Below are 16,388 nucleotides of genomic sequence, written 5' to 3' on the forward strand. Positions count from 1 at the left end.
GGAGCTTCGATGGGGTCCAGTATGGCCACCAATATAAGCAAATGTTTCCACGTATTTTGCTATTAAAACATTACACAAACACGGTGAAAAGCATGTTTGAAAGTATATAAACTATATAGATGATAAATTGCGAATTTGGTGTTTGATGATAAATTAAGGAATTTTTGCGATAGGTGACATGGGGGGGGGGGGAAGAGTTGGATGCTGGCTGGCGCTACACTACAGTTAACAGAATTTCCTGCTGCCACATCCTGGTACCTACCAGGGGGAGTCAACCAATCAGCCTCCCTGAAGATTGCTGAGGCATGAAAGCGCGCTAGGAGGAGAACACCTTTGGATTGTTTGAGCTTACTACAGCTGGGACCTAGAGCAGCACCCCTGCCACTGATCCTTTTGGTTTGTGTATGCATAAATAACACCACAACAGAAGTTCTTCCGATCTTTTAACACCATCAAACAAAAAAAGATCCCAGCACTGTCTCAAATGTGCATTTACCAACATGGACTTACTAAGCCTTTATTTCCATTCAAGTCTGCATCAAAACACCATGCGTTCTATCTCAGGCAGGCAGTTATTACATCTTCTCAATACAAGCTGCTCTTTATTTCCTTTCTCCTGCATCACGACTCGGAAACATTCATAATCATGTGAAATGTCTACAAGCATGTCCATCTAAAGCCACCATGGCGGCCTTTTTACAATGGTTTGGTTGCTTGATTTTCCACTTTGATCACTATTGCGACCTGTTAAATTCCAGTCTCAAACCTTTATTATTTTACTATGAAAGCAAACTGTATCTCACTCAGAATATCAACATATCATACAGTAATTCATTTCAGTTTATCATGGTAAATGCCATATGGCGACGAGGGTTCCACAGACCCGAGCACTGCGCCAAGTCTCTCCGGCGCAGTAAAAAGTAAACCAGTACGAGGAAGCGGGGCATGCATCAACGCGCCATGGAGGGCTATGCAGCTTGAGCCACTAAGGGGACACGGTGCACACCCTGGGGAGACCCACAGCAGTGCAGTCGCCCTAGCCTCTCCTTAGACCCCCGCGGGTAAGGGGGTAAAGGTTCGATGTGTTAATATCCCCGCAAAAATATTGCGATACAAAAATATCACCATATTTTTGCAGCGATATTGAGGCATGGACCCTGCGGGGGGACACCCCTGCATTATTTTTAAATGTGTGGGGGACACCCCTGCAACCCCCACTCCCACAAATTATCCCCCCCAAAAATATTGCGTATGGCGTTCAAGACACCCATATATACGGCGATATTTTTGGTGGGGATAATATGTAGGGATACCGGGGAAAATATGGTGCGTGACTCATGCTGCACTCAGGACAAACAGCGGCGGGGCGCGCCGCTATGAACATTTTAAACTCCCATCCATGGGAGTCAGTGATGCGGCCTCTGCGGCAAACAAAGAGTGCCTGGGGGAGACCGAGGGCCGCAGCCACCAGCAATGACATGCTCCCGCATGGGGAACGAGTGAACAGCAAGGCACGCTGCAACAAGGTGTGCTGTTCAGTCGCACACAAAAAAAATTAATGCTTGTTCCCCCAGGTGGGACCAGAGGGATGCGGCGAGGCTCGTTGATTCTGCCGCATTAATGTTAAGTTAGCGCCTCAGGCAGTGAGAGGGGCGTGGCCACACCCGTGCTGGAAAATAAAAAAAGTGCTATACTCGCGCATGGAGACAGAGGGAACGGCCTGTTCGCCGCCAACAGAAAGTAAACTGTGTTAAGCTCCTGCCTAGGGGGAGAAAAAGCAGCTCATGCTACTACTGAAAAAGGACATACTCCTGCCTGGGGAGGAAAAGGCGGCCCATGCCGCTACAATAACATTTGGTGCTCCTGCAAGACAGGGGTGTGGGGGAGAAAAGGCGGTCTATGCCACGCCAGTGCCATAAACCCCTGCCTGGGACAAAAGCCAGAAGAGCACCTTGGCCGGGGGGCGCTGTTGAGCGCCGAACAAGATGGCCGCCTGAAGTTAGTGCTCTGTGGCAGGCAGATCGCGAGATCCTATTTCTGGCACTTTAAGCCCCTGATGCGCGGTTTTGGTGGACACAACCTTGTCGCTGTAGCCCAAATCTTGACGATAAACGGAGCCGGGGATCCCCAGATCTGAACGACACCATTACCACCCCCCCCCCAATCGGCGGTGCTCCTTCTCGCCAATACCCAACTCCAGCGGCGGGGCGTACCGTGCAGCCTGAAGTCCTGGCCCCTCCTGCCTGCTGTTACAGTGACTCCCAGCGCTCCTACACCCCTTCGATGCTTCGGATGGTGTGGGCATGGTGGACGTCCGATCCCGCCCCTGAGCCACGCATCGCCGACTTGTGAGGGATTGCTGCTGTCGCCGAGCGTCTTTGACATCCCGCTCCGGCCCTCGACACCGTTGCTGCCTGGCCCCCCCCTCCGTACCCCTGTCACGCTGCCTGGTGTGGCCAACCATCTGTGGACCCCCCCCCCTCAAGGAGGCTCCGATACCCGGGGTCGAGCTGCGGCGCACCTTCAGACATCTGGTGCTGCGCTCCCCCGCTGGTGCAGGCGGCCCCACAAGGTACGTTTTCGGCGAGAGCCCCGTTCGCCCCCTGAGAGCGGCGCTACCTCGCCTCCCCCACAGCGTGGCCCTGTACCTTGCCCGCCCCTGAGGCACGAAGCCACGGGCACATCTGGCCTCTCAACACTGCACATACTGGGTTCCCACGCTCACCCCTGGCGACAACCTGAGGCTTGGTCCTCTCTCTGACTTCACTTCACCCTGCCCGGTGACCCTCTACGACATGCTCCGTTCACTCTACCTATAACGCTTACAACAATACTCTAAGGGGCTCTTTACCCCTGATCACATCGCAGCGGACCTGCAATCACCCTCACCACCAACTTAAGAGCCGGAGCCTTCTGTGAACTCCATCTCCCACGTGAAAACCACAGCCTGCCTACCCCACCTGCAAATACCACCTAGCTGGGTGAGCTCCTCCCCCACCCTCCTTGCGCACTTAATTGGTCTGCAGGGCTCGAGCACCTCACTCCCGGAGAGTTTGTGTGGTATTATCACACTCAACCCTTGCTGAACTGTGTTGGGAGCCTTTTGTATTGTGTATTGGTAGTGTGTCTCTACTTCCTGTATTGGTAATCGCCGGGCCCCCGGAGCATCCACCTGAATCACTTACTGCATACCATCTCATCCACTTCTGTGGGGCCCGACCTCGTGGCACAATATTAAATTCGGACTTCTCTCCCCTGAGCGTCCCTATACAGTCACTCCGGGGCCCCGTGCTCGCTCCTGGGGACGCACTGTGGCAGAGTCCCTGATCGCCTCGTTTTATCCCCCCCCCGAGGTGTGGACCCGCCAGTACCTTCTCGCTCTACTGGAGAGGGCTCTGTGCTGCACTGGTCGCCTACAACAGAGCCCGAATGGACCTCTAACCCCTGCTCACGCCACTGTGGATCCACATTCTCTTCGTCCACACGTTCCGTTTATGTACTGGATCCCCTTACGAATTGCACTGCTCGCATCCGTCTCATGGGCGAATACTACAAAGCTGGGAGATATTCACCCCTACACCTCCTGTGAATATATGGGATTAACTACTGTGCCTGTGCTCCTAACGTCTGTGTATGCTGCATGGTATCATCACACTCATCCCCCCGGCGACCTACGAAAAGTGCCCTCTGACTGCACGCTGCATCGGTAGTCGCAAACATTGTGTGAACGAGACCACGCTCGCTTGAACCTCCGAGTGTCAACCCAATCCTCCTCCTTGCATACCAACCTACCCAGTTGCATAGCTGGAGCTCCCCCCTTTCCCCTACCAAGCTTGAGTACAGTGGTCTATTGCCATCCGGGGGCGGGGGTAGGTGACTGGATTCCCTCCACGAGCTGGTGGGGTGCCACCGGCCCCCCCCCACACTCCAATTGAACCTCAACAACGTCAGAATGACCAAGAGGGCCGGGAAAAAGCAGAGTTCCATCAATATGTTCGCGAAGACTCCAGTGAGATCGCAAGAGGGGGTCCCTGAGCAGGCCCCTATTAATTCATCATCCCTTGTTGCCTCGAAATCCCAAAACATGATGAAATTCATGCGCGAGAGCTTCACCACACTTCACTCAAAATTAGATGACATGAACGGCACCATATCCCCCATTAAGGCCCATATCGAGAAAACGGACAGTCGGGTGCTGGAGGTCGAGGCAAGGGTGAGCTCTGCCAAAGATGGCCTGGGTGCCCTGCGCTCGCAGGTCACCGATCTTTCCAACCGAGTTCTTGAGGTGGAGAAGAAGAACGAGGACTTGGAATCCCGATCGAGGCGCAACAACCTCCGCATCATCGATGTTCCCGAGAATAATATCAATGAATCAGGAGGACTTTGTTGAACATACACTGCTGTCACTTCTTGACTCACCGAAGCTCTCCTCCCAATTTTCTATAGAACGAGCGCACCGTGCCCTAACAGCTAAGCCTAAGCCCGGCGCTCCTCCCCGACCCATCATAGGCCGAGTGCTGAATTTTCGAGACCGAGATGCCCTCCTCAGGGCCGCAAGACTTAAAGGAGAGCTCCTGCTGGGTGGCGCAAGGATACATCTCTACCCTGACTTTTCGGTAGCCGGTCAGCGAGAATGCAAGACTTTCCTGGCGGTAAAGAAAAGGCTGAGGGACCATGCAATCAAATACTCTGTCATATCCCGCTAAACTGCGCGTGGAGCATGCCAACCAGGTGTTTTTCTTCACGATTCCGGAGGAGGCCTCCAGATTCATAGATGAACACTTTCCGGCATGACCCTCCTTACCAAACAACCTTTCTGCAATGGTTCAGCTGTCCCAGTGAGGGTGACCCCGGCCCCGGCCGCCCCCCTGCACCGAGGGTACATTGGTTTATTACTCCCTAATGTAATATCTTGTTTTATCTCTACAAATGTGTGCCACATTACTATGTGCAAAGACTCTGTTCAAGTTACGTGTGAAGCCTCATTGTTGGCACTATGCTTTAAATCGGATCTGCCATTGGCCCGGAGCGGCGCCACATGTCCGGCCTACAGGCCCCCAGGCGTTGATGCCACTGGATTGTTTCTGTTTAAAGGGTTTTGGGATTGTCATCCCTCTGGTTGGGGGAGGGATGAGGGCGGGGGGTGGTACACGTTGGGTGTTATTTTACAAAAAGCTTGGCCTTGGCAGTGGAGGCGGATCACGGGGCGGAGTGTAATGACTGGGGTTCTAGTGCTGCTGAACTAGTCCATTGGCTATTGCCACTCTCTCGATATGGGCACGACCGCATTGATGACGGATAGTGATCTGACTCGTGAGCTGGAATGTACGGGGATTGGGCAATTTTAAAAAGATGAGGCAACTCCAACTGCAGGCCGAACGTCATGGGACCATGATACTATTCTTGCAAGAAACAAATCCCTGCGCTGTTCAATGTATGAGATTTGCCAAAACATGGGGCCCCCAAAGATTCTTTACCCAAAGCCGCGGGGTCATGACTCTCATTCACAAGAGTCTCAAATTCACTCTTATCTCCTCACAAATGGACCCTCAGGGTAGATATGTATTACTCCATGCCACGCTTCAGAACTGGGAGGTTGTCTTGTTGAACATCTATGGCCCCAATTTGGATGACCCGGATTTTTATGTGCACCTCACGTCCCTTCTCGATGGCTTCCCTCTAGTTCCCATTCTCTGGGGGGGGGGGGGGGAAGACTTCAATACAATCTTTGACGTGGATCTCGATAGGTCTGGATCCAGGCCTCGCCAACTAACCAACGCGGCCTACGCTGCATTATCATCCCTCCCCCGCCTCGCCATGGTAGATGCATGGAGACTCCTCTACCCTGATTCTCGGGTTTACTCCTTCTACTCCTCGGTGCACGATTCCTATTCCCAAATTGATAGATGGGTGATCTCTAACGCATTGATAAAAAATGTTCTGCAACTGACGATCCTCTCCAGAACCCTATCGGATCACTCTCCTGTAACCATCACCATGGACTGGGGTCCAGATCGCGACTGTACTCGGCACTGGTGGATGAAACCTCACTCACTCCTTGACCCTGTGTTTAGCTCTGAACTCGAGGTGGCTATTGAGGAGTTCTTCGAGACAAACACAGGCTCAGTGTCATCGCAGGCCACGCTATGGGAGTCCTTCAAAGTCTACATTAGAGGCATAGCGCTGTCCAAAGAAAATGGCATACAGAACTATCCGGAGAGACATCGCGGAAAGCAAATCCAAACTATCTATCCTTAAGGCCCGATGCTCACTACTCTCTACCCCGGAAATTCTAGCAGCTATAGGGGCAGAACTAGATACATTCCGTTCCCTCGCGGATCGAGAACAAAATTTTTTAGATACTCCCGGTTTGGCGAGGAAATACGGTGAGGGCGAGCGCCCGGGCCGTTTTTTGGCTAGACTCATCCGTCATGAGCTGGGGACTCCACATATCCCGGGGATAGAAAGGCCCGACGGCCCTATGGCTGTCACATCGCAAGACATAAACTCGGAATATTTCACATTTTATGAAGATCTGTATTCCAATTCGGAGGAGGCCTCAATGGCTGAGGTCGACTCCTATCTCGATACCCTCCCCCTGTGGGCCCTTTCCCCGGAAACTACAGGGTCCCTCGACTCCCCGCTCACCCTGGAGGAGTTCTCTGACACCATGGACTCCCTCTCTCCTCGGGGAAAGCCCCTGGCTCTGACGGCATCCCAATTGAAGTCTACAAACACTATAAAACACTTCTGCTTCCTCACCCAATAGCTCTCTGGGAGGAATCTGTGGAGGCGGGTGTATTTCCCCCATCACTCCGGGAGGCCACAATAACGGTACTGCTTAAACCTGGTAAATCTCCCACACAGTGCGGTTCTTACCGCCCACTTTCACTCATAAATTGTGACGTCAAAATATACGCCAAGTTACTGGCACTCCCGCGTGCCCCCTTCTTGACATCCATCATCCACCCAGATCAGGCAGGCTTCATCCCGGGTCGCTCGACCTCTCTGAACCCGAGGCGTCTCTTTAACATAATCAATAGAATAAATCCCAACACACATGCGGTGGCGGCCACCCTCGACATGCAAAAAGCTTTTGATTCGGTCTCCTGGAGGTACCTTTGGCGGGTTCTCAAACAATACAAATTTGGCCCAACCTTTCTCTCCTTGGTCAGCGTGCTCTACTCGGATCCTGTGGCCAGGGTCCGCACGGAAGACCGTTGTTCCCCTCTTTTCAAGATCGCTAGGGGCACGAGGCAGGGATGCCCCTTCTCTCCCCTGATCTTCGCCATAGCAATAGAACCCTTTGCTGACATGCTTCGCCAATCCCACGCACAGAGGGCTCCACACTGCGGGTCAAGCTGACAGTGTCCTTATGCTGATGACGCTCTTCTTTTCATACGTTCTCCTTCCACCAACTTATCCCCGATATTGGAGGATGTCATCTACTTTGGCCGTATATCAGGCCTCAAAGTGAACTGCTCGAAGTCTTCACTCTTCCCACTTACAGATTGCACCCCTCCCCCTCCTGACACCCTGGTGTTCACATGGGCTCAATCTAAAATCACTTATCTGGGCATAGTGGTAATGCATCACTACGAGTCGACCTTCGAGGAGAACTTTCAAAGGTATCTTACACACCTGTCGACGAAAGCACTAGCCTGGGACAAGCTCCCTGTCTCTCTTGCAGGTAGAATAGGGATATTGAAAAGGTAGTGTTACCCGAGTTACTCTACAGGTTCACCAACATCCCCATATGGCCAGGCGAGGACTTTTTTCGAGAGTTGACTCACACTATCAATTCCTTTCTATGGCACGCGGGTGCAGTCCGACTTAAACTTAGTACTTTGTCTACCCCTATGTCCCATGGTGGCTTCGGAGCCCCTGATTTTCTTAAATATTGGTTGGTATCCCAAATTCAATATACATCTCACTGGTTCAACACAACGGACCCCCCCCCACACGTCAGACTTGAAAAACGGGCGGTTGTGGACCGGGACATCCACTCCCTGGTGATTCAACCCCTCCCTCTGACACAGGGCTCATTGAGCCCGGTCGCCTGCACATCCTTGGCAGTAACGAAAGTTTGGAAGTTGATATGATATGATATGATATGGTATTTGTAACGCGCCTATACACGAGTGTTTCTGGGGACCATTCATCCGTTCCATGGCAACCTCCCTCTGGAATTTTCTTCCGGGGGTCCCGCGAGTGCCACCAGCTATGGTGCATCGATGGGCCGAGGCCGGATACGAGCTGCTTCGAGATGTCTTCGACCAGGGTACATTTGTTGAGTGGCCTGACCTCCCATTGCCCCTGAAGAGTAGCCCCTGTGCATGGCTTCAGTATTCATCCCTTCGTAAGACTCTTAAGCGAACCAACCAGATGTTCCCGGCGTTACCGCCAGATGACCCCGCCATCGAGGAGCTGACCTCCCCCTCACCTACCAGAGGTAAAATATCTAGGCTTTACACTATGGTTCAATCCAGATCCACTCCGAAATTTACAGAGCTGAGACGGGCCTGGGAGGTTGACCTTGGGATGGAAGTCTCAGATGAAGGCTGGGCCCATATGTGTGCTCGTATACACCGTGTATCCTTTAACTCCCGCTTCAAATTGGTCCAGTTTAAAGTGCTGCATAGGTTCCACTATGCTCCAAACACATTACATCACATGTTTAGCAACCACTCCCCGAGCTGTCCCAGATGTGGCCAGGATACTGCCGATTATATCCACATGGTCTGGTCCTGCCCCCGCCTCTCTCAGTTTTGGGATGCAGTGTGCTCAACCGTATCCACTATGCTCGACCACCCTATTGACCCCTCCCCAATGGGGTGCCTCTTTCATGACTTCTCTGGGCTTTCTCGGGATTCCAAAAAACTGGCGGGCTTTTGCATGCTTCTTGCAGTTCGGTCCATCCTACTTTGCTGGCTACATCCCAAGCCTCCTACTCACGCCCAGTGGCTGGGGGCAGTCACTTGGGCCTCGGATACCGAGGAAACCTGGTCTTATCTACAACCCTCTCACTCAAGACCCAGAAATATCTGGCTCAGATTCCGGTCCTACATGTCCAATTTGAGTGCGACACCGGATTTTCAGTCCCCAGCTTCTGTTCACTCTGCATTATAACCCACATATGCCCTGCTTATGTCATGTATGTGTAGGTTGGTCATGCCCTTATACGATGCAGTCACTGTTTACTTGTACTGTATACTACTGTAATCTCATTGTACCTGACTTGTGGTCTTGTTTGCCTATGTTATGCTGCCAAGCTGAATAAATAAAAGTTAAAAAAAAAAATACAAAAAAAAAAAAAAGAGCACCTTGGCCCACTGGACACGAATCAGGGACTCCCATCAGGGGGTGAGGGGCATCACCTTAAACAAGGAACTCCCGTTGGGGGGGGGGGGGGGGGGGAGGTGATGCACTGCCTAAAGCAGTTCCTGCCTTGGGGACAGGCCTGGGAGAAGAAGCAGGGCTTGGCAAGAACCATCGCTGCAGTGGCTGTACCCCAGAGTCCATGTCAGCGAGTGCATACTACCACATGGTAGTGAGCCTGCAGATGGCACGACATGACGCTGGCACGACTGCGTCTCTCCCCTAAATTGGCTGCCGTCAGCCCCTACCTTGGAGAGAAGAATGGCAGGGCAACATATTCACCCCAAATTACTAGGGCTATTCAGACGTGGAACCCTTGCTCACTGCTCTTAGGTATGCACAGCTCCACCTCACTGACGGGGACCAACCAGGCCAAAACATGTGTCTGGGGTTGCTGCTGGTACTCTGGTTCAGAAGAGAATTGCCTGGCATTTTGGTGCTGGACTGCCCTTGGGCAGGACAAAGACTGATATATAGTGGACATTTCTCCTCTGTGAAAGAATGGTGAGCTGAAGACTCTGGTCAAGACTAACCCAGGATATAGGCCGGTAGAGAGAGACTCCCAGGACCCCTTGTTTGTGCAACAACTGGCACCGCCAAGGCTTCACGCCACACTAACTGCCTATCCTTTTGGCCAACGGGCCAGGAGCTGGTCACGCAGCAGTGTACGTCTCTGCCACCAACAGCAGTGAGCAGTGCGGCAAGCTCTGCCTCCGCAGTGGCCGTACACTAGAGGCGAGCAAGAAAGAACTCCCACCTGGGGAGACAAGTGGACAACAGCCTTAACTAAACCACGGCCCTCCCTGAAGAGAGTGCTTGTGCGTTCAAGCAAAAGGCAAGCCAGGAAGAACTGACTGGAGGAGCCTGGCCACGCCATTTCCGCCGCCACACCAACTCAAATTCAGTCAAACAAGCAGAGGGAAGACCTGGTCACTGCATGGTCCTGGTCGCTGCATGTGCCCATTCCTGCAGCAGGGAGCCTCAACATTGTGGGGCTACCGCCATGGCAGCAGCAAGGAAGAACTCCTTCCTAAAGGGGGGGATCATGGGCACGGGTCTGCCTGCTGCCATTCAGCGGTTCCTCACCTGTTGAGGGACGCAAGTAAAATATCCTCCCCTTGCCGCTATCCGCATGGGGGAGGGGGCCCCGAAAGACTCCAGACTATGGTCTTCCGCAAGGGACAAATATTACCCAGGCCTGCTGGAGAACCATCCTAAAGCAGACAGGCTAGAGACCTGCGGGCAAGACAGCCGATGTGGCCCCCGAAATCCTCCTTTACCAGCTGCGTCATGGTCCTGCGCGGTGCAGGGCATCACCGCAATGGGGCCGGCATACCCAGCAGAGGCGTAGCCAGGATTGTCTAATAAATGCGGCCTGTAGCTTATGTAGTTGGTCCCACCTCACTGACATTAACAACTGCACATGCCCACACAGCGCTGTTGGGTGGGCATTAATAGATTTTGGGTGGACCTTACCTGCTCAGGCCTACCCCGTCTACGCCTCCGATCCCTAACAGTCTCCCAAGTTCTTCTCTGAACTAAGACTGAAGAACGCAGTGGGCAGGGAGGGTGGTTAAGATACAATATGTGGTCTGTGAAGACCCTCACACACCCTGCTTTCTTTCGGTATGAGCACGTTACCGCAGTGGTCTAAGTGTACAAAAAGAAGTAGTGGATCTATGCTCCCTGCTGGTCTGCCCCTCTCCCCACAAACCCCATCCCTGCGTCCCCTCCCACACACAATCCAAACCCCCAAACAACCACCTGCTATTTATGGGAATGTGCAGTGCAAGCTTCAACTTCTTCCTATACTTTAATTTTAAAACGAAACCATTCCAGAACGGTTTATTTTTAAAATAAAAAGTAAAAGAACACCGCTCCCGACCCCTTCGACCCCTGCGTTGCCGTCAGATCTTTAAGAAGCTGATGTGGCGAGGATTACCTGGCCCAGAATGCTGTTTCAGAGAACATTGTGCCTGCCACCTGTGCAATATGGGGCCGCTTTGAACATTTCCAGGGCCCCTTTCGGTTCCCAGTCCTCCCCTGCACAGGACATCTGAGGGGGGTTGCAGCCCATGTCTACCCTCTGGAAAAAGGGTCTGGAGGGAGGGAGGCAGTCTTCATCGGTAATGAGTGGGACGAGGGAGAAGACGTGGGGGTGGTGTGCCAGCGCCGTCAGAGCACCTCAACTCTACCACTTCAGTGGGTGAAAAGCCAAACAGTGCCTTTTATTTCTTGAAATTATGCGACTTGTCGTTTTGCCTTTTACATATAGGACTACACGTCCCATAATTTCAAGGGGGGGGAAACAGATGGCTTTCTTGCGCATGGAGCTGGGATTCTTAAGAGCTCTGCAACTTGCGATTCTAGGTATTTGGAACTACGACTCCCATGATCAATCGCCATTAACTATGGTGGCAATGGAATCTGAAAAGGACGAAGGACTGAGTGGGTATTCTGAAACTCCGCCGCAGGGGCCATAACCTTATGAGCTACCTCGTCCTGATAAGGGCTATCGTGCCCAAGTGCAGTGCCAGGCCACCCCTGGCACCGCGCGAAGACCTTTGCCCGCCCCGCATTCCACGTCGCACTCGTTGGGTGACTAGCACCCCAGAGTGCAGATTCCACCCCCCCCCCCCCCCCAACTCCCTGGGCAGTGTCTATTGCCCAATTGAGCCACTACCGCGCGTCACCTTCCAAACTCCCACTGCCGTCTGTGGACCCAGGGGTATTTCCAGGCCACGTCCCTGCCCACTGTGCCACCCATCCGTGCACAGCATGAACCCTGAACCCCGAGCGCCTAGAATGGCTCTGGGCAGCCGCCAGCGCCTCTCAGACCGCCGCTCTCTGCCAGCATTGCACAACACATCTGCTGGTACCTGGCACCCGTGTATCCCTCACGCGGGTCCAGCGCCCCTCCCAGGTGCAAGACCCCACCCTCCCCCTGCGCTTTACCAGAAGAGATACATGTACCCAGCGCTCCGCTCCTGCAGCCACTGCACTGTTTCCAGCAAGATACGTCCCCCGCTGTCCAGAGCAAGGGGGGGTGGGGGGCGTGCGGTTTGGTGGAGCGCACGAGAACGGCACGTGCAGTTTTTATTTTGGGGGACAGGGGGGCTGATGCCACTTACTTGGAACCCATGGCTGCCTCAGTAGCCCCAACCCTTCCTTTCCATGCAGCCATGATGCCCAAAGGGGTGGGGGCAGCCCCCTACCGCCCACGCGGGGGGAGGGGGGCGTGGGTCTATAGCAGAGGCGTCCGACATGCAAAACTGGTGCAGCCCCCTCCCCAACACACGTGAAACTGACAGCGATGAGAATCTACACCCCCCCCCCCTGCCCCATCGCAGTGGGCCAGGGTCAACCCCACTCACCATCTGCTGGTGCACCCCCTCCCCCATGATACACGCCCCCCATCGCAGTGGACCAGGGTCAATCCCACTCACCATCTGCTGGTGCACCCCCTCCCCCATGATACACGCCCCCCATCGCAGTGGACCAGGGTCAACCCCACTCACCATCTGCTGGTACACCCCCTCCCCCATGATACACGGCCCCCATCGCAGTGGACCAGGTCAACCCCACTCACCATCTGCTGGTGCACCCCCTCCTCTACACATGCCCCCCCCCATCGCAGTGGACTAGGGTCAACCCCACTCACCATCTGCTGGTGCACCCCCTCCTCTACACACGCCCCCCATCGCAGTGAACCAGGGTCAACCCCACTCACCATCTGCTGGTGCACCCCCTCCTCTACACACGCCCCCCATCGCAGTGAACCAGGGTCAACCCCACTCACCATCTGCTGGTGCACCCCCTCCTCTACACACGCCCCCCATCGCAGTGGACCAGGGTCAACCCCACTCACCATCTGCTGGTGCACCCCCTCCTCTACACACGCCCCCCATCGCAGTGGACCAGGGTCAACCGCACTCACCATCTGCTGGTGCACCCCCACCCCCACACACGTCCCCCCATCGCAGTGGGCCCACTCACCATATGCTGGTGCGCCCCCTCCCCAGCACACGTGAAACTGACAGCGATAAGAGCCTACACACGCCCCTCCCCCATAGCAGTGGGCCAGGGTCGCCCCCACTCACCATCTGCTGGTGCACCCCCTCGGAGATGTGCTCGGTCAGCTTCACGGCGCCCGTGAGCATGAAGAAGACCCCCATGAGCACCCTGAGTGCAGTGTAGAGGATGGCCATGGCCGCTGCCTGGGGTGGGCGGGGGGTGCTGCTATCTTTTGCCTGGGGCGCCCCTCCTGCTGCACTCCGCTAGCCCGGGCTCAGAGGAGGCGTGCAGGTGTCTGTGCCTGGATCCTGCGTGTGGCTCAGGTGGCCCCTGCTCCCTGCTGGGTCCCGAGTGTGGCGCACGTGCCTCCTTCCTGGTCTCTTGCTATTGTGGTCTCCACCCACTAGTTTGACGGCCGACCGTGCCCAGACTCTGCTAGCAGATGGGGCGTGCGCTTCAGGGCAGAAATGGCTTCATGGGGGAGGGTCTGGGGGCCGTGCACGCCCCCAGTGGAACACGCCCCCAGTGGCACAGCTCTGTAGTTCAAGCGGCCAGGGGGAGGGACATGGTCGGACCAGTCTAGCCTATCTGGCCGCTGCTTGCATTGCTGTGTTTATCAGAGGCCGACGACCCCTCCTGGCATCTGAAAGCATGCCACTGGCACAGTGGCACTTGGCATGGCACATGCAGAGAGCATACAAAACGGGTCAAACGAGTGGAGGCTTGCAGTTCTGTATGAAAGAACTTTAATGGTCCACCTCGGAGCCAAATGTAATATAAGAAAGATACATGTTTAGGAAGAAAGGGCGGTGTCAGCCTTTCTTTGGCAGCTTCCAGTGGTGGAAATGGAAACAAATTGGCGGGGGATCCCACAAGGGCCGGGGTGGGGGCGGAGTTTGGGGAGCGGTGACCAAGGAGGCGGGTTTAAAGGGGGGTGGGGGGGGGGCAGAGCTGGCCGTTGACCTCCAATCAAAGGAAATGTCCAAAATAATAGTTTAAAACGGCGCCATTTCTTTCATGCTTCTTCTTTTCCAAACTATATATCAATTCCGCTTTAAACCACTTTCATGGCACTGGTGATGAGTTACTTCACTATGCGGGTAATAGTGTTGACCAGTGATGCTGAGTAAATATTCTATAAAATGCACAACGTGCATCCCATTTTATAAAACAAAAAAGAAAAGAAACTCCCCCTTGGGTACTATTAAAACAGGTTGATTTCTGTTCGCCATAAGCAACCTTTTCTTTTACTTTCACCACACCCAGCACAGCTTCTCCAGCTCCCCTCTAAAAGCAGTTGGATGGCTTCATCGTGTGTGATGTTAATTGGGGTATTTATTCATGCAATGTTTGTTGGATGCCTGTATATTGATTTATTTATTTATGCAATGTTTTTAGGTTGGATACAGCGCAGAGCAGGGGTTTGGGACGACTGACTCTCGCTGGATCCCGAGATCCGGCTACACATCTGCTGGTAGCTGTGGCGTTGCCCCGTGAGGGTATGCGCACGCGGCGGCGTGACGTTGCACGTCGCCGCGTGCGGCTTAAATAAACGGGGCGTTCCCGGCTGCCACAGAGCGACCGGGGAGCCCGAAACACACAGACGTGTCCTGCGTGAGGTCTGTGGGTGGAGGGGCTCACGGGCACGCATGGGGGCACCCAGAGACCCCCAACAGTGGCGACGAGGATGGGATCAGACCAGTGGCCAGACCCCCAACAGTAGCTTCAATCATTGGGCGCGAAATCTCGGGTCTGCCTGCAGTGCACAAATTAGTATATCCTCGAGAGTGGGCCCGACTCGTGTGGTTGGCCCCAATGAACACAGGACCCTGCACTGGATTGGGGTAGAGGTGTTTGTTTGGACACCTTACATAAACAAAGGGCAAGCAAGTGCTCACAGTTCATGGAGTGGTACTCACAGTTCAGTCCTATTGCAGCAGTGCAGTTAACTACATTGCACTGATAACACAGTGGATGCTATTTACCTGGTAGAGCTCCCACCATGCTCATTGTCAGCCATGGAATTACACTCTACAAGTAAAGGGACCTGCTTATGATGCAGGCTTCAGTTCAGGAGCTGATAACCAGCTTTAAAGCAGTAGTGCTGAGGCACGACCGTCCTCCTTGTGCCTCGGTCCACGTCTGCCGAGTTTCTGGCTCCGTTGAGCGCTGCTCGCGCATAGCCTCACAAGATCTCGATTATCAGGTCCTCACACTCAGCCTTTCCTCCAGCAGCGGTGGATGAAAGAAGTACCATTGCGGTGCGTGATATTGACATCCGCATTTTACACACTCGACAGTCCTGGCTTTTTTAGCCCACAACATTTTGCATCTTAGCATATTAAACAGGAAGAAAAACTACATATCTCAACATGCCCCTGAAATCATAGGGCCTGTTAACAGTAAACCAACGATAATGCTGCATATTGCAGTGATTAGTCGCCAGTACTGGTCATTATTACTCCAAGGCCTACTTTTCCTTTCAACCGAACTTAGGTGGTGTCTCTGGCTCCAACCCCTCCCAAATGTGAGTTAAGGAGTGGGGCTTCCACGCTTTATTTTTGTTAGGCACAGAGGGAAGCCTTTCCTGAAACTTGCGGAGTTAAAGGCTTCCCTCCCCTCTCTGCTTAACAAAAAGCAAGCGCGCACATCAGCCTCCTCCCCTCAGATGTGAAAGAACACATAACGTTGTTAAATGTTGGCTCACATTCTTGGGGAGGGGGCTGCTGATATGCACACTTCATTTTGTTAGTCAGAGAGGGGAGGGAAGCCTAACATAGGCAGTCCGGTACTGACAGCCCATACCCCACAATCACTCTGTGGCTTACTGTGGCGAATCAACTTCCAGGGCACCAGTGTGGACATGCCAACATTCGTCAGGCCCTATGAGGGAGATTTCACGATAGCAATCGGGAGAAAGTAATTTTCCCATTGGATTGCATTTTAGGCAAGAGACAGTAAAAAATAGCCTGATTTTTCATTCAAAAATCGGGAGT

The 16,388-nt window shown here is 53.7% G+C and overlaps 1 protein-coding gene across 1 annotated transcript in view; it reads right to left on the minus strand.

The window, feature by feature from the left end:
- The window catches only part of TMEM35B (transmembrane protein 35B), a 78,131-nt gene extending 64,276 nt beyond the window's left edge, over positions 1 to 13,855 (minus strand). Inside the window, exon 1 of the mRNA XM_069622576.1 lies at positions 13,479 to 13,855. Coding sequence (XP_069478677.1) covers positions 13,479 to 13,586 — 108 coding nt within the window. The 5' untranslated portion in view covers positions 13,587 to 13,855. The remainder of the gene's footprint in view (positions 1 to 13,478) is intronic.
- Between the last annotated feature and the right edge of the window lie 2,533 nt (positions 13,856 to 16,388).

Source organism: Ambystoma mexicanum, chromosome 11, assembly GCF_040938575.1.
Source record: "Ambystoma mexicanum isolate Mex_15411 chromosome 11, UKY_AmexF1_1, whole genome shotgun sequence".
In the NCBI taxonomy this organism is placed as follows: domain Eukaryota; kingdom Metazoa; phylum Chordata; class Amphibia; order Caudata; family Ambystomatidae; genus Ambystoma; species Ambystoma mexicanum.